This window comes from Erinaceus europaeus, chromosome 17 (assembly GCF_950295315.1).
Source record: "Erinaceus europaeus chromosome 17, mEriEur2.1, whole genome shotgun sequence".
Classification (NCBI taxonomy): domain Eukaryota; kingdom Metazoa; phylum Chordata; class Mammalia; order Eulipotyphla; family Erinaceidae; genus Erinaceus; species Erinaceus europaeus.
The window spans coordinates 77,289,729-77,313,920 of NC_080178.1; the positions used below are offsets into that span (position 1 = coordinate 77,289,729).

The window sequence follows — 24,192 nt, forward strand, 5'->3', positions numbered from 1 at the left end:
TTGTGCAGAAGTACTTAGCAGAAGGAGTGCTAAAGATGAGTGAATGGTCAGAACTTTAATAAAGTTTATGACTATATAAAACAAGCAAACACCAGAGGAAAATGTCCCTAACAATCCAGAAATAGAAAATTCTAGATAATTATCAACATGAAATGTTTATATTTGAGTAGAGCAATAAGAGAGACCAGAGAAATTTGAAAGCTCAGGAAAAAATATATTAAGATGTTTATGAAAGCAATGGCGATACACATTGGCATATGTCTTAAAGACAACCATCATATGGGGGGAAAAAAAATGAATCAAGTCACTTTTAAACCAACAGAATAAAACTTAATTTAGGGAAAGGGAAGACGTCCTTAGAGAGGAAATAAAAATTAATTAAAATCAGAAATTCAAAATAAAAGAAAATGGCACACAAGAAAGTTGTGCTATGATGTTCATGTCAAAATACAGTATACAGTGTTGCAATTACAATAAATGTGATAGTAAGTAGAGTGAAACAAAATCCAGATAACAGAGGGGCCTAGTGGGAATCCACAACTGATCATGAGCCATGAGGTAGCCAATAGCCTATCTCTTGGAATTTGGAGAGAGGAAGAGAACAAGTCTCCTAAAGTCAACTGTTTTGATGTTACTAGCAACTGGATGTAGGAAGAAACCATGTAACCATCTATTAGTAACCTCTTACCAAAACAGCAACAAAAGATCGGTGAAAAAGCTCTCCTGGGAATGTATCTGCTTTGCTTTATGTGAGACTCAAGTTTGAGCCTGGTCCCCATGAAACTGAGGGAAGATTCTATGCTGTGGTCTCTGTCTCTCTTTCTTACTTCTCGTGGTGCATCCCGTGAGTCCCCATTCATTGGGGAAACTGACGATCCTTCCTAGCCGACTGAATCCACATGGATCCCAGTCACTTTCAAAGCCAGCAACAAGCAGCTCCTGACAGCTTTCAACCTGACGCTGTTGACTGGCTACGGAAGAAGGGCAAACGCTAGAAGAAGAAGAACTGAAAAATTCAGCCCAGAACTGTGAAGTCCTGGGGACAACCAAAACTTAAAAAAAAAACTGAAGGAAAGGAAGAGAGAAAAAGAAAGATAGAAAGGAGAAGGGAGAAAGAAAGGAGAAGGTTGAGCACATGTTATAATGTGCAAGGACCTGGGTTCGAGCCCCCAGTCCCCAACTGCAGGGGAAAAGCTTTGCAAGTGGTGAAACAGTGCTGCAGGTATCTCTCTGTCTCTCTCCCTCTCAATTTCTGGCTGTCTCTATCCAATAAATAAAGCTAATTAAAAAATTTTAAAAAAAAAGAAATTTAAAACCACTCTGCTAATTAACAGGGATGTCAAGAAGGTAAAGTTTAAAAACACCTTATTCTTACAAACCATGAAGAACTGCATTTTAAAATCTTTAGAAAGGTCAGATTTCTGTGAGAAGGAATTTCACAACCCTAAGTCTATCTATTAATTAAAAATGAAAAAAAAATCAATGTATGAGTTAAATAACATAAAAATGTACTTCAGCAACAAAAGGACAACTCAATCAAAATAGGAGAAAATAGTATGTAAGAACAACAACAACAACAAATGTATGGAGATTAGAAAGGGGATGACAACAACGTTATTTGCCAAGGTAACAAATATTAGAAAAAGCCAGTGAGTAGATTTAGGCAGCCAATAAAAGAGACTTGTCGTACTCTCTGCTGTTTCCTCTTTCAAGGAAAAGTATTCTGAATCGAACACACACACACACACAATGCCAAATATGCCAACAGTTAAATAGAGAAAGTGGCAGAGAACTTGGAGACGAATATGGGGGAATACTCTGGACGCCTGAATCTGGCAAAGTAACAATTGGCAGTAAAGGTGGCAGATTGTGGTAACCTGGCTAATTAACCCTCAGAGCTCACATGGTCTTGAGACTAAAGTTACGTAAAGAGCAGGCTTTAAAATCAGAACCCACAGACTAATTTTAGCTTGCATATAGATAAAAAGAGAATACAAGCAGATTACCACTTTAAAAGAGTCAGGCAGGAGGTTGGGAGGTAGCGCGCCTGGTTAAGTACAGGAACTCAGGTTCAAGGCCCTGGTCCCCCCACCTGCACAAGTGGTGAAACAGGGCTGCAGGTCTCCCTCTCCCTCTCCCTCTCCCTCTCCCTCTCCCTCTCCCTCTCCCTCTCCCTCTCCCTCTCCCTCTCCCTCTCCCTCTCCCTCTCCCTCTGCCTCTGCCTCTGCCTCTGCCTCTGCCTCTGCCTCTGCCTCTGCCTCTGCCTCTGCCTCTGCCTCTGCCTCTGCCTCTCCCTCTCCCTCTGCCTCTGCCTCTGCCTCTGCCTCTCCCTCTCCCTCTCCCTCTCCCTCTCCCTCTCCCTCTCCCTCTCCCTCTGCCTCTGCCTCTGCCTGTGCCTCTGCCTCTGCCTCTCCCTCTCCCTCTGCCTCTCCCTCTCCCTCTGCTCTCCCTCTCCCTCTGCTCTCCCTCTGCCTCTTCCTCTGCTCTCCCTCTCCCTCTGCTCTCCCTCTCCCTCTCCCTCTGCCTCTCCCTCTCCTCTCTCTCTCCCTCTGCTCTCCCTCTCCTCTCCCTCTCCTTCTACTCTCCCTCTCCCTCCCCCTCTCCTCCCTCCCCCTCCCCCTCTCCTTCTCTCCCTCCAGGGTTATTGCTGGGGCTTGGTGCCAGCACTACGAATCCACGACTCCTGATGGCCATTTTCCACATTTTATTGGATAGGACACAGAGAAATTGAGGGGGGAGGGGAAAAAGACAGAAAGGGAGAGAGACAGGTCGACACACCTGTAGACTTCAGATGTCCTTCACCACTTGTGAAGTGACCCTCCCTACAGGTGGGGAGCCAGGGGCTGGAACCCGGATCCTTAAGTGGGTCTTTGTGCTTGGCACTATGTGTGCTTAACCAGGTGTGCCACCACCAACCCCTTCTCTTTCCTTCTCTATCTCCCCTCCCTTCTCAATTTCTGACTCTATTCAATAATAAATAAAAAAAATACATATAAGGAGTCATGGCAAAAGGGCTTCTAGATTCAGTTGAACCTTGACTCAAAAAGCTCCACATATTCCCTCTAGGAACTGGACTTAACAGCTAACATTTCTGAGACCCAATTTCCCCTCCTGTGAATAGCGAGTGGAATGTTAAATAAAAGGCAAGGATTATTGAGAAAATGCAGGCAAAACTTAATATAACGCCCTACAGAAAGTATATACTTGAGGACGAACACAGGGCGAACACACACACGGCATGGTCAGGTCAGGTCAGGCCTGCTATAGAACTCGAGTGAGCCAAGAGGACTCTTGTAACGGTGAAGGGGCCTGGTCAGTACAAGCACTTTCTGCAAACACTAAGACTTGAACACATTTTTTTTCCTAAATGGCTTCCTTTCCCTTACAAATACTTCCAAGTACCTTTTTCTTATGTATGTAGTACGTATATATGCATTTATTTATTATCTGGATAGAGACAGAGAGAAATCAAGAGGGAAGGGGAGAGAGACACTGGCATCACTGTCTCACCACTCATGAAGCTCTCTCCTTGCAGGTGGCACCTGGAGGCTTGAACCTAAGCCCTTGTGTATTGTATGTCACTCAACTGTGCACTCAACTAGGTGTACCTAGTCTCAAAGGACCTTTCTCTTGACCGAACCAAAGAGGAAGCCAACACTTGCACTATCCCTTGGGGGTTGCCGTGTCTGCCCTGAGGTTAGGCTTCAGGAACTACACAGGCACAGGGAATAAATGTGCTTTTGCCAGCCGGGAAGATGACGTTCATGCCTCGTTCAAGGACTGAGCTCACACAGGGCCCAACTTTCAGAAAGGATCCCAGACAGCACGCACATGGAGAGAGGATAGCTTCTCAGTCTAAGTCTGCACTCTGGCTGAACACAACGGATCTCCTCTGAGAAGTGTAACCAATAAGTTTAGGATCTGACATCACACCATTGTTTCGTAGCTTTTGTGTTGCATTATAGAGAGGACAGGTGGCTCTGGGTTCCTGATCCTTTGTCTGCTATCTGTTTTTCTGCAGGTTATGAGTCTTGATTACTCTCAAATGTCATGACAATAGGCTTTATTCCTTCACTGCACTGACCACTTGGACTTCTTTGAGCTCCTCAATCTAGCCTGTACAGTGTGGCCAGCTTCTCTTGTACTGGTTGAATACCCGTATTTAGGATTCAATTCCTTGTTTTGCTAAAATAGATGTCACTTATTATGCATCTTCTACCTCTCCAGATTTTAGTTATTTTGTTTGGCATTGCATTATCTCTCTTCTTGTTTTTATGGTTTTTAATATATTCAAGTACAAAAGCCAGACCTTCTACCTTCTGCACCCCACAGTGACCCTGGGTCCATACTCCCAGAGGGATAAAGAATAGGAAAGCTATCAGGGGAGGGGAGGGGATACAGAGTTCTGGTGGTGGGAATTGTGTGGAGTTGTACCCCTCTTAGCCTATGGTCTTGTCAGTGTTTCCATTTTATAAATAAAAATTATAAGAAATATTTAAGTAGTGTTCTATTTCTGGGATTAAAGGAAAGATCAGAATTAATGTGTGTGTTCAACCTGCCAAGTTTAAAAACAAACAAGCAAATAATTTATGTTCCTCTCCTATTCTAGCCCCCAATAGTAAGTTGCTGCTGTAAGACCTTCTAGACCTGGGCTGGGCATATAGCATCATGGTTCTGCAAAAGATTTTCATGCCTAAGACTCTGAGGTCCGAGGTTCAATTCTCAGCCCCACTATGAGTCAGAACTGAACAGTTCTTTGGTGTATCTCTCTATATCTTTCTTTATGTATTTTTCTCATTGAAATAAAATATTCTTTTAAAAGTTTTTTAAATATATTTATTTATTGGATAAAGACAGTCAGAAATTGAGAGGGAAGGGGGTGACAGAAAGGGAGACAGAGAGACACCTGTAGCCCTGCTTCACCACTCATGAAGCTTTCCTCCTGCAGGTGGGGACCAGGGGCTCAAACCGGAGTCTTTGTGTGCTGTAATGTGTGCACTCAACCAGGTGCGCCATCACCTGGCCCAAAAATATTGTCATTAGTCTTAAAAAGACCTTCCAGACAGGTAGAGGGGAGGGAGAATGGAAAGGAAAAAGAACCTATTTAGTTTTTTCTTCCCCCACCTTTTTCTTTCACTGATAAAAATGCTAGGTACAAATGTGTCCTGAAGCACCACCTCCCCAGAGCCCCGCCCTACTAGGGAAAGAGAGAGACAGGCTGGGAGTATGGATCCACCTGTCAATGCCCATGTTCAGCAGGGAAGCAATTACAGAAGCCAGATCTTCCACCTTCTGGACCCCATAACGATCCTGGGTCCATACTCCCAGAAGGATAGAGAATAGGAAAGCTATTAGGGGAGGGGATGGGATACAGAGTTCTGGTGGTGGGAATTGTGTGGAATTGTACCCCTCTTACCTTATGGTCTTGTCAATATTTCCATTTTATAAATAAATTTTTTAAAAAATTTAAAAGGTAATAAATAATATATATATATATACTAGATTTTATTTATTTATTAATGAGGAACATAGGAGAAGAGAGAAAGAACCAGACATCACTCTGGTACAGGTGCTGCTGGGGATTGCACTCAGGACCTCATGCTTGAGAGTCCAATGCTTTATCCTCTATGCCACCTCCTGGACCACACATAAATAAAATATTTTTAAAACTTTTTTAAAAAATATTTTATTTATTTTCCCTTTTGCTGCCCTTGTTTTTTATTGTTGTTGTAGTTATTATTGTTATTGCTGTCATCGTTGTTGGATAGCAGAAAGAGTAATGGAGAGAGAGGAGGGGAAGACAGAGAGGGGGAGAGAAAGACAGACACCTGCAGACCTGCTTCACCGCCTGTGAAGCGACTCCCCTGCAGGTGGGGAGCCGGGGGCTTGAACCGGGATCCTTAGGCCAGTCCTTGCACTTTGTGCCACCTGTGCTTAACCCGCTACACTACCGCTGACTCCCATAAATAAAATATTTTTAAATGCCAAAAAAAAAAAAATCTAGGTACCAAATCCCATTTCCTAGAGATCTACTCTGCACAGCTAGAAGACTGATGGACAGAACAACTCTGTTTGAGAATAATGAGAAGGAGGGGATTTTTGCTCACTGAGTGTTTTATTATTCCTTCTTAAGCTAGATGAAGAGAAGAGGCTCAGGACCCATATGTGGCTCATTACAGTCTTGAGTTCTAGGCTAAGCAAAGACACAAACGGTTTTATTCCTCAGTGACACTGAGTGAGCAAAATACTACGAAATGAACAGCTCTTCCCAGAGCAGTCGGAGGGTTTCAGACAATTCCACTTCAAATTCAGACAGTTTCCTCTCCAGACCAAGTAAAAGGATTTTTTTTTTTTGCAATCCCTTATAACAATACAAAGACAATAGTATTAAAGGGTATTGTTTTAAAAGGATAATGTTTTTTTTTAAATATTTATTTATTCCCTTTTTATTGCCCTTGCTGTTTTATTGTTGCAGTCATTACTGATGTCGTCGTTGTTGGATAGGACAGAGAGAAATGGAGAGAGGAGGGGAAGACAGAGAGGGGGAGAGAAAGACAGACACCTGCAGACCTGCTTCACCGCCTGTGAAGCGACTCCCCTGCAGGTGGGGAGCCGGGGGCTCGAACCGGGGTCTTTACATGGTCCTTGTGCTTTGCGCCACATGCGCTTAACCCGCTGCGCTACTGCCCAACTCCCGGGTATTTTAAGAAGAAAGAATGACTCCACTCCTCAAGCAAAAATCCAGCTTGTTACCGCTGATGTCTTTCTCACGCCTCTGCAGCTCATCCTTGGCAGAATCTATCTCCAAAAAGACCCTGTGTCTCTCCGTTATTGCGCCAGCCACCCTAGCCCAAGATGACAGAAGTACGGCCCTACTAATCACACCGGCTGCATCCTAGCCGCGGTGCACTCCGCAGATACAGGAGCAGCGGTATAGCTCTGCCCTGACCTCTGGAGTGACTTCTCCCTGCTCACTTTCCTCCAATCTTCTTTCCTCATTTTGCAACCGCTTCTCATCTGTCCAATTCTATTCCACGGACCAGACAATGAGTTAAGCCCTGGAGAGACCACAAAAAGAATCACACTTGATTGCTGTTGCCTCCCTACTGGTTTTAGAGGCAAAAGAAAATAAATATGAAAATATGCGAATATGTTAGTTGTTAAACCAATCAAGGCTGATTAAACATAGTAAGATTTTTTTTTTAAATGATAATTGCTTGGCAAAACCTAAACCGAAGGAAGTTAAACTGAATACTCAAGAGAACAATAGAAACAGACATATTTATTTAGTAGCTATAACATGATGAATAGAGACAAATACTTCGTAGAAAAATCTGGTGAAAGACCTCTAGAGACAAAAAAAGAGAGAAAGAGAAAGAAATGAAGAGAGAGAGAGAGAGACAGAAAGAGAGAGAGAGAGAGGAAAGAAAAGAAAGAGAAACCCAGAAGGGGTCTATGTCTTCTAAGCCAGTAGTCTTAGGCTTGGGAAAGTATTTCTATAGCCTAAGTCAGTGGGAGACTTAATGGACACAGTTTTCCACTGCAGTGATTTCTGTGTTAGCCAAGAACCTCACGTCACCTCACTGATCAACGAACGAACAGCTGAGTGATTTGACACAAGCTGGTATCACAAGGCACAACCGTGAAAACAAATCGGATGTCAGAAGTAGGACACAGTGAGTCTCGGTGACACGACTGTATGTCGAGAAATCCGTGAAGAGAGCAAAGCAGCCGCCGGGTGTCAGACTCACTATCTTTTATGTGATCAGATTATTTATTTATTTATTTTATTTTCCCTTTTTGTTGCCTTTTTTTTTTAATTGTTGTCGTAGTTATTGTTGTTGTTCTTGATGTCGTTGTTGGATAGGACAGAGAGAAATGGAGAGAGGAGGGAAGACAGAGAGGGGGAGAGAAAGACAGACACCTGCAGACCTGCTTCACCGCCTGGGAAGCGACTCCCCTGCAGGTGGGGAGCCGGGGGCTCGAAGCGGGATCCTTACACGGGTCCTTGCGCTTGGCACCATGTGCGCTTAACCCGCTGCGCTACCGCCCGACTCCTGTGATCAGATTTCTTAACTCATTCTTTAAAAATTTTTTTTTAAATGTTATTTATTTATTTTGGATAGAGACACTATTGAGAAGGTAGAGGGAGATGGGGGGGAGGAAAGAGAGAGAGAGAGAAAGAGAGGAACCTGCAGCACTGTTTCAGCGCTCAAAAAGCTTTCCCCTGCAAGTGGGGGACCTAGGGTTTGAACCTTGGTCCTTGTGCACTGTAATGTGTGCACTCAGCCAGGTGTGTCACTACCTGGCCACTCATGTGATCATATTTAACTCACTCTTTCTTTCTTTCTTTCTTTCTACCACCCAGGTTATCGCTGGGGCTTGGTTGCCTGCATGGATCCACTGTTCTCAGTAGCCACCCCCCCCCCTTTTGGTTGTTTATAGCTGTGGGATGGGGGATGGAGAGAAAGACAAGAAGAGAGACACCTGCAACCCTGCTTCCCCAGGAAGCTTCTCCCCTGCAGATGGACTGGGACTGGGGGTTTGAGCTTGGGTCCTCATACACAGCCATGTGTGTGCTCTCTACTGAGTGAGTCAACATCCAAGCCCCAATTAATAATTTTTAAATGAAGTGGTTCAGTGGAAAAGATGATTGAATTTCAATGCAATATTAACTCTGACTATGGAGACTCTATTTCCCAGAGGCTGTAGTAACATTTATGTAATGTGTTGTCAGATGAAAAAAATAATTGGGTCCTGGAAAACTCATTTTCATCAGTGTGTATTTGGTAAATGATGTTAAAGCCAATACCATTTCAAAAATTGCAAGTATTATTCAGTTTGCATTGTCAAGGGACATTACCGAGTCTCAAAGGGGGGAGGGGGGATCTTGTCAATGATCCAGGAGCTGTATTCAGAGCGTGAGAGCAAAGAGATGCGTTAGGGAACTTCCAGTCCCCTGGCAGACTGGGGCACGTCACCTGTTCCTGGGACAGCCCTACGCAGTGCCGCTGCTGGCCCACTGGGTTCTTGAAAATGGCAAAGGCTCGTGGGCCACTGCTGAGCATCACAGACTGGCAGTGCCAAGGACAGATGCTGGGGAGCATACCTTTCACCCAGTGATCCAAAGTTCTAGAATTCAGCACAGGACCTCTGAATCTAGGCTTCACCTGTGACTTGGAAGTGAGAATCTTTACTGAGTAGGTCTTTGCATGATGGGGCAAAGCTGTGCAGAAATATTGGAATCCCACCATGGGACCTTATTAAAAGATGAGTTAGACAAAAGATATTTAATTTGGGGGTTGGGCAGTGGTACAGTGGGTACGAAGTACAAGGACCTGCTCAAGGATCCGGGTTTGAGCCCCTGGCTCCCCACCTGCAGGAAGGGAAGCTTCACAAGTAATGAAACAGGTCCATAGGTGTCTGTCTTTCTTTCTCCGTCTCAACTTTCCCTTCCTCTCTCAATTTCTCTTTGTCCTACACAATAAAATAAAAAAAACTGTCTGCCTGGAGCAGTGGATTCGTAGGGCTGGCACTGAGCCCCAGCGATAACCCTGAAGGCATAAATAAATAAATAAATAAATAAGTAAACAAACAAATAAATGATAGCGGGGTCAGGTAGTAGTACAGCAGGTTAAACGCACATGGTGCAAAATACAAGGACCGAGGTAAGGATCCAGGTTCGAGCCCTGGCTCTGCTTGCAGGGGAGTTGCTTCACAGGCAATGAAGTAGGTATGCAGGTGTTTATCTTTCTCTCCCCCTCTCTGTCTTTCCCTCCTCTCTCCATTTCTCTCTGTCCTATCCAACAACAACATCAATGACAACAATAATGATAACCACAACATCAACGATAAAACAACAAGGGCAACGAAAGGGAAAAAAAAAAACGGCCTCTAGGAGCAGTGAATTCGCGGTGCAGGTACTGAGCCCCAGCAATAACCCTGGAGGCAAAATATATATATAATTTTAGTGTGAAGAAGAGAAGAGTGTCTCATCACAGAACCCAGGGGAGACAACCAGGAATCAAGAGATCTGGGTTTTGGTTTTGGCCTTGATTCCCTGACAATGTGATCTGATCCTTTATCTTCTAGTGCTTCCGTTTGTTTTGCTTGCAAGAATAAGAAGTAAAATGTGAATGATCTAGTCTTAGAATGGATGTCTAGAAACAGATTAGGAGTGTTTTAAAAGGATGTTACTACTTCCAAATGGCCAACAGGGACTGGCGGCGTTATAATAGAGAGGGAACAAGCAAGATGTGATCTATCCCATCCTTCTGCTCACTTAATCTCATCGTATCCAGAGTCTCTTAGAAAGAGGGGTGTCAGACAGAGGCAGGCTGGGAATATGGATCGGCCTGTCAACACCCATGTTCAGCGGAGAAGCAATGACAGAAGCCAGACCTTCCACCTTCTGCATCCCACAATGACCCTGGGTCCATACTCCCAGAGGGATAAAGAATAGGAAAGCTGTCAGGGGAGGGGATGGGATACGGAGCTCTGGTGGTGGGAACTGAGTGGTGTCATACCCCTCTTTTCCTATGGTTTTGTTAATGTCTCCTTTTCTAAATAAATAATGAAAGAAAGAAAGAAAGAAAGAAAGAAAGAAAGAAAGGGGGTGTCATATTAGGGAGCTACTCTCTTCCCTGATCCATCTTTCTGGTCCTTTTTCCAGCCATGACATCATCTCCCCAGACAATAACTTGGATCCACCTGCATATCAGATTTCAGGCTCAGGAGGGAAAAAAAAACTTGGATAGCCACAGGCCCTTTGGACTACAGCTATAATATGCCTACTAGCTATCTTCAAAACGGAGACGACCCCCTCCCCTCCAACTCTTCATTTGCACTATTCCAGCCTTTAGGTTCATGATTAGTCAACAACTTGTTTGGCTTTGTTTGTTAACTCTCTTTTCAGCCACCAGGTTCCAGATGCTAGCATGATGCCAAACAGACTTCCCTGGACAGACAACCCCACCAATGTGTCCTGGAGCCCAGCTTCCCCAGAGCCCTGCCCCACTAGGGAAAGAGAGAGACAGGCTGGGAGTATGGATCCACCTGTCAATGCCCATGTTCAGTGGGGAAGCAACTACAGAAGTCAGACCTTCCACTATCTGCATCCCACAATGCCCCTGGGTCCATGCTCCCAGAGGGATAAAGAATAGGAAAGCTATCAGGGGAGGGGATGGGATATGGAGTTCCAGTGGCGGGAATTGTGTGGAGTTGTACCCCTCTTATCCTATGGTTTTGTCAGTGTTTCCCTTTTATAAAGAAAAGAAAAGGAAGGAAGGAAGGAAGGAAGGAAGGAAGGAAGGAAGGAAGGAAGGAAAGAAGGAAGGAAGGAAGGAAGGAAGGAAGGAAGGAAGGAAGGAAGGAAGAGGAGTGTCTCCTGGAAGCCCACCTGCCCGGAGCCTTACCCCACTAGGCAAGGGTAGAGATTGGCTGGGGGTATGGATTGACCTACTGACACTCATTCTAGCAGAGAGGCAACTGATGAAGCCAGAGCTCCGACCTTCTGTGTCCCATGGAGAGCTTTGGTCTACACTCCCAGAGGGATAAAGAATGGGGAAGCTTCCAGTGGAGGCGATGGGATGGGATATGGTACTCTAGTGGTGGGCTGTGTGTGAATTGTGCCCCTATTACCCCACAATCTTGTCTGATAGTATAAGTTAATAATAACTATAATAAAAAGAGGAGCTAAAAAAAATAAGAAAACACAAAGCAGAACTTACACCAAAGTAAATGGCTCTGGGGGTGAGGGGAGTGTTCAGGTCCTGGAACATGATGGCAGAGGAGGACCTGGAGAGGGTTGAACTGTTACGTGGAAAAATGAAATGTTACACGTGTACCAACTACTGTATCTTACCATCGATTGTAAACCATTAATCTCCCCAATAAAGAAAAAGAAAGAAAGAAAGAAAGAAAAGGAAGAAAGACAGGAAGAAAGGAAGGAAGAAAGAAAGAAAGAAAGAAAGAAAGAAAGAAAGAAAGAAAGAAAGAAAGAAAGGGTCATGGATGTAGAGGGTACTGTTATCTAAAAGAGGGAGCCGCAGAATTAACAGCTGAAACCAACCACTCTACATACTGATCTAGAGATGCCACCTAAAGATGCCCCCCATCCTCTGCAAAGATTCCTGTCAGTACAGGATGGTGTCTGATCTGCTATGTCTAGTCAGGGTGAATTCTCAAAGACAAACACCCTTCAGAGAAGGAAGGACAGACCCCGGGTGCTAGTCTAAGGTCTTGGAGGTTCCCAAAGTGTAGTCTGTAGGAAGGACCCAGACACCCTCCGGGGGAGGGGGCCCTGTGAGGTGAAAGCTATTTTCGTATTGATAGGAAGGCACTACTTGCCTTTTGAAATGTGTCGACAGCCGCACAAATGGTGTGAAAGCAAAGGCAAGCAAAACTGCTGGCATTTAGTGTCGATCAAAGCAGCTGTCTCCGACTGTGTTAGCTATCAACGGAGCCCTCACTGCCAGGAGCAGCCAGTGAAGGACACAAACAGCTCCCCTTAAGAATGTCCTTGATCTCTCCATGTACCACCTGAGGAAGATGGGGCCTGATACTGGGGCAGCCTGGAACATTCCTTACTCATGACCACAGAATGTGAGCTCAGATCTACAGGGATGCAGAGGTCGCATAGGCTCCTAAGCTGAATATGGGCCCCAGATCACATCAAATCGCTGGGGTTTACAGTCAACAATATTTATACCCCTTTCCCATATTAGGGAGCTACTCTCTTCCCTGATCCAGCTTTCTGGTCCTTTTTCCAACCATGACATCATCTCCCCAGACAATAACTTGGACCCACCTGCATATCAGATTTCAGGCTTAGGGAAAAAGAGAATAAAAAACCTAGTATAGCCACAGGTCCTTTGGAATATAACTAAAATATGCCTACTAGCTATCTACAAAATCGAGGAACTCCCCCTCCACACACTCTTCATTTGCAATATTGTAGCCTTTAGGTTCATGATTAGTCAACAACTTTTTGGCTTTGTATGTTAACTCTCTTTTCAGCCACCAGGTTCCAGATGCTAGCAGGATGCCAACCAGACTTCCCTGGACAGACAACCCCACCAATGTGTCCTGGAGCTCCACTTCCCCAGAGCCCTGTCCCACTAGAGAAAGAGAAAGGCAGACTGGGAGTATGGATCCACCTGCCAACACCCATGTTCAGTGGGGAAGCAATTACAGAAGCCAGACCTTCCACCTTCTGCAACCCACGACCCTGGGTCCACACTCCCAGAGAGATAGAGAATAGGAAAGCTATCAGGGGAGGGGATGGGATACGGAGTTCCAGTGGTGGGAATTGTGTGTAGTTGTACCCCTCTTATCCTATGGTTTTGTCAGTGTTTCCTTTTTATAAATAAATAATAATTAAAAAAAGAATGTCCTTGATCAAACACTTAACATTATCAATCTGATAAATTGCTACTATAAGCATACATCTTTTTTAAAACATTTTTTATATTTATTTCTCTTTTGTTGCCCTTGTTTTTTATTGTTATTGTAGTTATTATTGTTGTTGTTATTGATGTCGTCATTGTAGGATAGGACAGAGAGAAATGGAGAGAGGAGGGGAAGATAGTGAGGGGGAGAGAAAGACATCTGCAGACCTGCTTCACCGCCTGTGAAATAACTTCCCTGCAGGTGGGGAGCCGGGGGCTTGAACCAGGATCCTTAAGCTGATCCTTGCGCTTCACGCCACATGCACTTAACCCGCTACACTACCGCCTGACTCCCTGCACACCTTTTAAAAAATATATCTTATTTATCTTATCTTAATAAGATATATAGCAAGAAATATACAGAGGATGAGAGAAAGAGAGCAAGACAGAGACACTAGAACACTGCCCAGCTCTGGTTCATGGTGGTGCGGGGGACTGAACCTGGGACCTAGAGGTCTCAGGCATAAGAGCTTTTTTGCATAACCATTATGCTGTCTCCAGCCCACATCTATTCACTATTCTGCATGACTAGCCAAACGATGTGCATCCGGGCATGTCTGCTCTAGGCTGATAGTCGTACAATAATTGCCTTGACTGAAAACATCCGTATGGCAGCTCAAGGTGCCGCTATACTGACGCTTAACTGTCAGAAAAATCATCTCGGACTTGAAGGAGCAAAGCAACAAATTAGGGATTTTCAGAGGACTTGGAATTTTCTCAAAAATGAAGTCAGCTTTTCGTTTCAAGGAACACGGCTGACTACTAACATTTGTTGCCAGAGATAAAAATCGAACTTCAATCACAACTTAAAAGTTTGGAAAACTTGCATCGTTACTAAGGCTTGGACAGCTCTCCAATAAAAACGCTTCTCTGATGAGATTTGGCATGAGATAAATGTGATTTTTTAAAATGTGGTACAGTGAAATGTCTCAACACCAGAATCATCTGCATAACAAAATAGTGTTCTTAATGTCCAGCTGGGAGTGTTGCAGAACCAATCAGTTGTAAATAGCGACAACAATAATGTCATTAAAATTACCAGGTAAAGCAAATGCAAGTACTGTGGTTCACTAATATGGTTTCCTATGCTCTACTGTGATTTCCCTGTAGTGTCTGTAGAGTTTTGGTAGAATATCAAAGAAGAGGATCTGAAAAGGTTGTCACCCTATTCTATTTCCTTTTCCCATTATGTATCTATCTAGGCGGCCCAGAACTTCCATTGCATGCTCAAACAAAGGAGTATACCATAACAGATGGACTGCAGAGAGGGCAAATGTGAGAATGAAGGTCATGAAGTCATCTGATGAAGAGATTTGCTGCGAAACAATTAGGTTCTTTTCAGTTTTTGCTTTGAATAATCTAGCTATTTTCATAGAAACGTTACCATGTAATAACTATGATTGCTTGTTACTTGAAAATGAGCAGTGTTTTTAAACTTCTCTTTTAAACTTCATGTGTAAGTAAAAGTATATTGGACTTCTCGATAATTGTTTTAAATGTATGACATCATGAAATTAAAACACCTGAGAAACACTTCTCTGAGATCTGAGCGGAGGAAGTGGTGTTTTAGATGAGTACTTAATATGCAGAGAGAAAGGAGCTTCACGTTCATTGATCTGCGGTTTGTTGGGAAGGATCGTGGCTTAACAGAGCTTAATGGCAAGGGCTGGTTAGCAAGACAAAGTCAACCTTAAGTAATGGAGGACTTTCTTTTTGCTTCCTTAACATTGACAGAAACTGCTTTGAGAATATTGCATTTTCAAAGTTCTGAGTAAAACCTCTCTGTGTTCAAAACAGCTTCCGTTTCCTGAGTGTACAATTCTCCTCTGTGCTCCAAGGAGCGCCTGGTCCACATTCCCTCTCCACTGGGGCCAGACGTGCAATCAAAATCTCTCTCTCAGGTCCCAGCAAATGCCACTCAGAGTTCAACAATGACTACACAGTTCTTGGGAAGGTCCCACATAGTAATAATCAAAGACGAATATGCTACTGGCTTTTGTCGTAAAGGATTTCTTTACCTGGTGGTGAAGAAAGATTCCAGCAAAAGTAATTATAGTGATGTGATAAATGCTTGTTTATGTTTAATGATCAAATTTTCCCAACCAATGATTAGCACATACGCTGACCTCTGACAATGGAACAATCTTGGGTAATCTAGAGTTCACATCGACATTTAAAATAAAATTTATTTATTATTTCTTCCCTTTTGTTGCCCTTGCTGTTTTATTGTTGTAGTTATTATTGTTGATGTCGTTTCTGGATAGGAGAGAGAGAAATGGAGAGAGGAGGGGAAGACAGAGAGGGCGAGAGAAAGACAGACACCTACAGACCTGCTTCACCGCCTGTGAAGTGACTCCCCTGCAGGTGGGGAGTCGGGGGCTTGAACCGGGATCTTTATGCCGGTCTTTGTGCTTTGCACCACCTGCGCTTAACGCACTGCACTACCGCCCGACTCCCTCACATCTGTATTTATTAAGAAACTGCTGGGAGTCAGATGGTAATGCAGCGGGTTAAGCGCATGTGGCACAAAGCACAAGGACCAGCATTAAGGATCCCTGTTCGAGCCTCCGGCTCCCCACCTGCAGGGGAGTCGCTTCACAGGTGGTGAAGCAGGTCTGCAGGTGTCTGTCTTTCTCTCCCCCTCTCTGTCTTCCCCTCCTCTCTCCATTTATCTCTGTCCTATCCAACAACAACAACAACAAGGGCAAGAAAAGGGAATAAATAAATAAATAAATATTTAAAAAATCTTTTAAAAATAAAAAAGAAAGAAAGACACTGCTAACAGTTCCACAGAGAATCTATACAGGGGGCCGGGTGGTGGTGCACCTGGTTAAGTGCACATAATACTAAGTGCAAGGACCTGCACAAGGATCAAGAGTTTTTGGCCTGGCTCTTCACCTACAGGCAGGGTGCTTCATGAGGGGCAAAGCAGGTCTGCAGGTGTCTATCTTTCTCTTTCCCTGCCTCCTCAATTTCTCTCTGTCCTAGCCAATAAAAAGGAGAAAATGGACGCCAGGAGCAGTGGGTTTGTAGTGCAGGCACTGAGCCCCAGCAATAACTCTGGAGACAAAACAAGAGGGAGAGGGAGAGAGAGAGGGCAGGGAGAGGGCAGGGAGAGGGCAGGGAGAGGGAGAGGGAGAGGGAGAGGGGGACAGGGAGAGGGGGGAGAGGGAGAGGGCAGGGAAAGGGAGAGGGAGAGGGAGAGGGGGGAGAGGGAGAGGGAGAAGGCAGGGAAAGGGAGAGGGAGAGGGAGAGGGGGGAGAGGGAAAGGGGGGAGAGGGAGAGGGAGAGGGAGAGGACAGCGAGAGGGAGAGGGAGAGGGAGAGGGAGAGGGGGGACCTATACAGATGGGTATTTGACTTGGTCCAAAGATGGAGAAACAATGGTCTGTGCCTTTTGTTTTTGAATTCTGAGAAATAACAGTGTCAGAAAAGAAAAACGTCAGAAGCTCCTTGGGCTTACACAAGATGAGCAATGGCTCCTGGGCATCTTGGTTCCTCTGGGTTAGTAGATGGGAGGCACTGGGGGAATTTTGTTCCCATCATACTTGTTCCCAGTGGTTGGTCTTTGCCCCTAGGCAAAGTCCGCATTTCTTTGACGTAGACCTCCCCACACCAGCTGAGGCTGATCAACTTGAGTCTCAGAGTAAAGGGAATGAACTCGTGTGAGGGGCTAAGATTCCCACATGGGTAAAATTAAACAGTGGGACTGCTGCTTTGCCAAGAAATGTTGGAGGCCCCCTTCTGGGTGAGCTGCTCGGGGACCATGTTGGTTCTGGCCTGGGTGAGGTCTTCTTAAGTGCCAAACATGGGCCCTTTGTTCCTTCATCCTTTGGGGCTTGACCCACATCTCTCTGTTCAATCTCTTTCTTCCAGCTTCCCTGTTATTTCCCAGCTGTGGCTCTCTGAAGTGACGTGAACAGGAACAGAACAGACCATGAAGAGAAAAGATGTGCTCAGTGCCCACAGCAGAGTGAGTGACAGATGCTGAGTCTTACAGATGATCCAAATGAAAAGGGGGGCGGGGGCAAACCCCTCCATGAATCTTGGATCCACAGCTTCCTGACTATGAGAAAATAATATCCTCACTCTGCTATTCAGTAAGCTCATGTACAGAATCAAGTCATTTATGTTTTGTAATGTGCCGTGAGTAAATGAACTTTGGGTGTGCATGTATGACACAGCTAAGTAGTATTCCCTGCTCAACGGTTTCGGGGGGGGGGGCAGAGAGAGGTGGGGAAAAAGAAACAGAGAGAGACAGAGAGTAAAAAAGATACAGAGAAAAAGAGAGAGACAGAGAAAAGAGGGAGAGAGAAAAAAGGGGAGAGAGAGAGATGAGGAGAAAGAGAAAGAGGGAGAGAGGAGGCATTTCAGCATCCATGGACTTCCTGTGTATGCTGGTTCTGGAACCCAGGTACATGAGTGAGATAGCTCTTGGCCCAGAATTAGGCTATTTTGAGGGTTTGACATAACGCGTGTAAAAACGTTTGACACACGGCAAGTTCCATACTAACAGTAATAGTTTTCCCATCTATTTGTGTCACTATTTCATTGGTCTCTCTTTCACCACTGATTTGAGTCGCTGTGGCCCTGTTTTTTTTTTTTTTTTAAGAATTTTTAATTTATTTATTCATGAGAAAGATAAGGAAGAGAGAGAGAAAGAACCAGACATCACTCTGGTACATGTGTAGCCAGGGATTGAACTCAGGACCTCATGCTTGAGAGTCCGATGCTTTATCCACTGTGCCACCTCCCGGACCACAACTGTGTCCTTTTCTGTTGTTCAATCTCTAGAGCTTAACACAGTGTCTGGCACATTTAGATATTTGCTGAAACAATCGCATAATAAAAGGGAGCCGACAGAGTCCTGTGGAGGAAGAAATTTGGGGTGTTCCGATAATTCCCACGGGCTGGTAATGATGTATGACACACCAAAGGCCTCTAAGGTTTTTGTCTGGACTTAGTAGGGTGAGAGTACACCAACCCCTGCTGCAGCTGAAGAGAGTTAGTGTTACTCGATCTACATCTGTGGAGGCAAGAGAAGGTCTCTTTTGCCAACAATTTATAATCTAAAATAGGCATGTTGTATTAATGGTTAGAACCGCTTTAGGAGGGCTGAGGGAACCAAGGTCCAACCTGCAGGTAAGCAATGGGAGGCTCCCAGGTCCTGGTGTGCACTAGCTGAGAACCAAGGCTTGGGTGTGTATAGGGGGGGATATTCTGCAGAAAACTAAAAAAAAAATGTACCCATGTTTCAACTGTTATACTTACTGTAAACCATCAATGCCAAGAAAAAGAAAAAGAAAGAAGTAGCCTGGTGTCAGGAGTATTTCAGAACAATCCTATGCAAAGAAGCTCAAATCTTACCATCACTATAGCTGCCTGTACTGATAAGCCCACTTCCGTGGAACCTGAATTTCATAAAGCAAGTGTTAAGAGCCGGTCGACCTGATAAACTTCAGCTCTACAACCAGACAGGACTTTGCAATGCGCAGCCCCCCCACCGCCACCCCCAGTAGCATCGCTACTTTACTCACGAGGGTAATCCTTGGGGTGTGTCTTCTCAGACCAGTTTCCATAGAACGTGAGCCTGTACTTGGCAGTTCCACAGGCACAGCAGTCTAAAATTGGTTTATCTGTCGCTCCATCAAATGTAGGATCTGCAAAGATCAGAAAAGTTACCACGTTAGAAAGCAAGTTTGAATATTCTGGGCTGGTCTCATCCTCCTCGAGGGGCAGAGTAGGCTGACCCAGCCTCCCTTCAGAGAAGTGAGGCGTCCCTACCATTGCAGCTCTGCAGGGAGAGCAAGGTCCTGGAGAGGCCCACAAGAGGGCCTATGGGTGGGTGGTCAGGCGGTGGCACAGCAGGTTAAGCGCAGGTGGTGCAAAGCACAAGGACTGGCGTAGGGATCCCGGTTCAAGTCCCCGGCTCCCCACCTGCAGGGGAGTCGCTTCACAGGCGGTGAAGCAGGTCTGCAGGTGTCTGTCTTTCTCTCCCCCTCTCTTCCCCTCCTCTCTCCATTTCTCTCTGTCCTATCCAACAACAATCACATCATCAACAACAACAATAATAACCACAACAATGATGAAACAACAAGGGCAACAAAAGGGGAAAAAGATGGCCTCCAGGAGTAGTGGATTCGTGGTGCAGGCACCGAGCCCAGTAATCACCCTGGAGCCAAAAAAAAAAAGGGGGGGGCCTATGATGATGTTCCTGATGAAAGTGACCAATGATGGTGGAGAGTGAGCAGGGACACAGAGGTCACACAGGCTCCTGTGCTGAATGTGAACAGACACGGGCCCTGGGTCAGATCAGTGGGATAAACAGTTAACGATATTTAAATACTTTCCTCATATTTGGGAGCTACTCTCTGCCCTAATCCAGCTTTCTAGGCCTATTCGCAACTCTGACACCATCTTCCCAGACAATGCTTTTAGTCTCCTTGCATGTTAGCTGTCAAACTCAGAGAAGAATTACTAAAGTCATGGCCCCCCTGGAACAGACCCAAAATAAATTTTCTAGCTTCTTCCCACACAAAGATTCCTAGTTTCATTTGCTCTATTCCTAACTTTGGGTTCCTGTTTATTGAACGATCTGCTTTATATCTTACCACCTTTCAGCCGCCAAGCTGAAGATGTTTCTATGATGCCATCCTGTCCTCCCTGGGCAGACAACCTCACCAGTGTGTCCCGTAGTCTCACCTCCCCAGAGCCCTGCCCCACTCGGGAAAGATAGGCTGGGGGTATGGATCCACCTGCCAACATCCATGTTCAGCAGAGAAGCAATTACAGAAGCCAGACCTTCCACCTTCTGCACCTCATAAAAAGTTTTGGTCCAGACTCCCAGAGAAGGATAAAGAATAAGGAAGCTTCCAATGGAGAGGATGGGACATGGAACTCTGGTGGTGGGAACTGTGTGGAATTGTACCCCTGATATCCTAAATCTTATTAATCATTATTAAATTACTACTACTAATAAAACAACAAGAAAGCCAGTTTGACTCACTTATCAGGCAGTGCAATTTTGCCATCCTACCCTTAGCTCTTGGGAAAAGAAGATGAGAGGAGTTCTCCTGGATCAATAACTCCCAGAATGAAGTCAGCGCTTGGTTAAAAAGCATTCTCTATGTCCCTAAATCTGGTAATTTTCTAGCAAACAACAACAAGTTTCTGCCCTAATGATGAGAAGAACTACTGGACCAATAAAACAATATTTAGGCAACAGGTCATATTGAGAAATTGGGGGTGACATAGATTTCTTCCTGGGCCCTAGTCTCATCTTTATCACTTCCACAATAAGATTTCTCCACCAAATTTTAAGATGCCTGAGAGAGAGAGAGTAAAAGAGAGAGAGAGAGAGAGAGAGAGAGAGATAGAGAGAGAGAGAGAGAGAGAGAGAGAGAGAGAGTGTGTGTAGAAGCCAGGCCATCCACCTTCTGCACCCCATAAAGAGTTTTGGTCCATACTCCCAGAGGGATAAAGAACAGGGAAGCTTCCAATGGAGAGGTGTGTGTGTGTGTGTGTGTGTGTGTATGGAGGAATGCACATAATCACATCACTTCTTATCAATTATCAGACTTTGATGGGAGGGGGTTAGAAATATGTGCATAGATTCAGGTCTACTTCTTAGTGTAGACGGAGCCCAGAAAAACAAGCTTCCCTCTCTCCTCCCACTTTTAGCTGCGCATAGTTGATAAGTAGGGAGAAGCGATCACAGGAATAAATTCAGTATTTCCGATTGTCAAGCCCACGCCTCTGTGTCTCGCTGCTTGTGGTCTGTTCTGCTTCTCGCTAGAATGAAACAATGATCACGGATGCAACTTGCTCTGATTGCCTTTTCTTGGGCTCCGCCAGCAGTATTAATGCATCAGTGTTCTTTTATTTTCATAAATTGGGCATTTATTCTTAAATATCATAAAAAGAACTGCAATAAGGAGTATAAAAAATTTTTTTTTCGAGTACCAGGAAGAGCATTTTATGGCTTGAGTAATTCACTGGGCTTGTTTGATTGAATATATACTATCAAGGGTGGGTGGAAGCAGTGAATTCTGGGTTCTAGGATGGGGGCAAGGGAGAGGGGGGATATTGTAATACTAAATACAATGCATGGAGTCTTTATATATGTTGTTCCTTTCCCTAGATGTTGTCTCATTCATATCTAGCAATTCTAAAGATCCAAAAGACCAACAGACATGAAAAAAAAAATGCCCAGCCACTTATTATCAGAGAAATATAAATAAAGAACAGTGAGATGCCACTTCACTCCTTTGAGAACACTATGCATCAAATGGAGAGTGACATCCATTGATGGAGAAGTTGTTGGGGGTACAGGAACTCATTTCACACTACAGGTGGGGTATACGTTGACCCACACCCTTCAGGGAACTGTCTGGAGAAGTCTCAGAAGGATAGGAATGGGTCCACTCTAGGACTCCTCAATTCTCCTGGGGATATATCCTAAGGAGACAAACACACCCACCCAGAGATCTGTGTGTCACTATGTTTATAGCAGCACAATTTGGAACAGCCCAAACTTGGAAGCAATTTAGGTGTCCAACAACAGATGAGTAGCTAAGAAAGTGTTGGTCTTTGTACACAATGGATGACTACCCAGCTGTTCAGAATGATGAAGTCACTTTGTTCACCTCGTCTTGGATGGAGCTTGAAGGAGTCATGTCAAGTGAGTTAAAATAGAGAGAGAGAAGGATGAATATGGATGAATCCACTCATGGGTAGAACTTAACAAGAACAGAAAGGAGAAGCTACATAAAACTTGAACTGGGCTTGTTGTAGTGCACCAAAGTAAAGGACTCTGGGAAAGGACAAAGGGGGAGGGCTTTCAGGTCTTGGCACATGATGATGGACCTAAGTTGGGGGTGAGAGTGTTTTATAGACACCGATTTCGGTGCAGTGAGAAACTGTATGAGTATGCCAACAACTGTACTGTAAACCATTAACTTGCCAGTTACAAAAAGAAGCAGGTGAGTACAGAGATCAACTCCATGTTGTAGACCAGTAAACAAAAGCAGGTGAGGTAACCAGCCAGGGTCAGAGGGTCCATGAGGGGTACAAGCAGAGCTGGGGTTCCGGTTCCTCTGAGTCTAGAATCCATTCTATTCCTTTCTGCATTGCATCACTCTGTGAAGAATTTGCTGCACGGGTCTATAAAAATGCCACAGAGTACGGCTCTGTATGTTAACTCTCTTCTTTAGCCACCAGGTTCCAGTAGCTACTGTGATGCCAATCTGACTTCCCTGGACAGACAACCCCACCAATGTGTCCTGGAGCCCCACTTCCCCAGAGCCCTGCCCCACTAGGGAAAGAGAGAGGGAGGCTGGGAGTATGGATCCACCTGCCAATACCCATGTTCAGCGGGGAAACAATTACAGAAGCCAGACCTTCCACCTTCTGCAACCCACAATGACCTTGGGTCCATACTCCCAGAGGGATAAAGAATAGGAAAGCTATCAGGGGAGGGGATGGGATATGGAGTTCTGGTGGTGGGAATTGTGTGGCCCCTCTTATCCTATGGTCTTGGCAGTGTTTCCATTTTATAAGTAAATAAATACATATGCCACTGAGAGGAATGTTTTTCTTTTTGCTTTCTCAGATGAAAAATGGTACATTAAAAAAAAAACAATGACCTCCCCATCTAGCGCCAGAATTTCTAAACAGCCTCCAGGAGACAGTGTGAAGCCCTCCCAGATAGAAAGCATTGTTTGCCTACTTTCTGTTGCCCGGGAAGAGGCCACCGGACTTGGGAGCAGACAGCCCGCTGCTGTAGCACACAAAACCCACATCTGCGTCCAGCATGAGTCACTTGGATGGTTGAGGGACAAGCCCTGTTGACTGTGGTTCAGGAAAGGGAATGTGAATCAGTCATTCCTGAAGATTTTTTTTTTCTTTATACATTTCCATAATGGTCAGTTTCATTGTAAAAAAAAAAAAAAAGGTAAATTAGTTTGGAAAAAAAAATTCAGAGCTAAGAGCTTCATGCTGGGGTTTCAATTGTAATTCCCAGGTGCTGTTCAATGAGGCAGCAATGATCTCTTAAAGAACCAGAATAAGGCAATAAGGTGGTTTTATCCTGTCCCAAGGTAGTAAACCCAAGGATACTTCCAAAAGTTCAAGGGAATTTACTTACAAATTGGAATTCCCAAAGGGAAATAAGCTTCCATTTATAAAATATATCTCTCAGTTTGGAATAAAGACTAGTACACTGTCTTCCTACTGAGGAAACGTCTACTGATGGTCAACTGGGTTTTCAAAAGACAGTGAAAGCAAGTGTTAACTTGTCTTTTTTCCTCCTAAGCCTGGCAGGGAAATGTTCCCAGTACCGGAAACCTTAGGCATCTGCTGAGCTGCCTACTTCCCCATTTCGACTCTTAGTCCATTGGCTTCTTTCTCAACTTTTGGCCTTCAGTTCTGTTTTTGTTTTTTTTAATATTTATTTATTGGTGATCTTTTGTTGCCCTTGTTGTTTTATTGTTGTAGTTTTTATTGTTGTTGTTATTATGTTGTCGTTGTTGGATAGGACAGAGAGAAATGGAGAGAGGAGGGGAAGACAGAGAGAGGGAGAGCAAGACAGACACCTGCAGACCTGCTTCACCGCCTGTGAAGCGACTCCCCTGCAGGTGGGGAGCCGGGGCTTGAACCAGGATCCTTATGCCGGTCCTTGCGCTTTGCACCACCTGCACTTAACCCGCTGCGCTACCTTCCGACTCCCTGGCCTTCTGTTTTGACTC

General features: G+C 44.7%; 1 protein-coding gene across 1 annotated transcript in view; it reads right to left on the reverse strand.

Moving 5' to 3' along the window:
• SPON1 (spondin 1) overlaps positions 1-24,192 on the reverse strand; it is a 279,569-nt gene that overhangs the window by 147,656 nt on the left and 107,721 nt on the right. Inside the window, exon 5 of the mRNA XM_060177124.1 lies at positions 18,985-19,107. Coding sequence (XP_060033107.1) covers positions 18,985-19,107 — 123 coding nt within the window. The remainder of the gene's footprint in view (positions 1-18,984; positions 19,108-24,192) is intronic.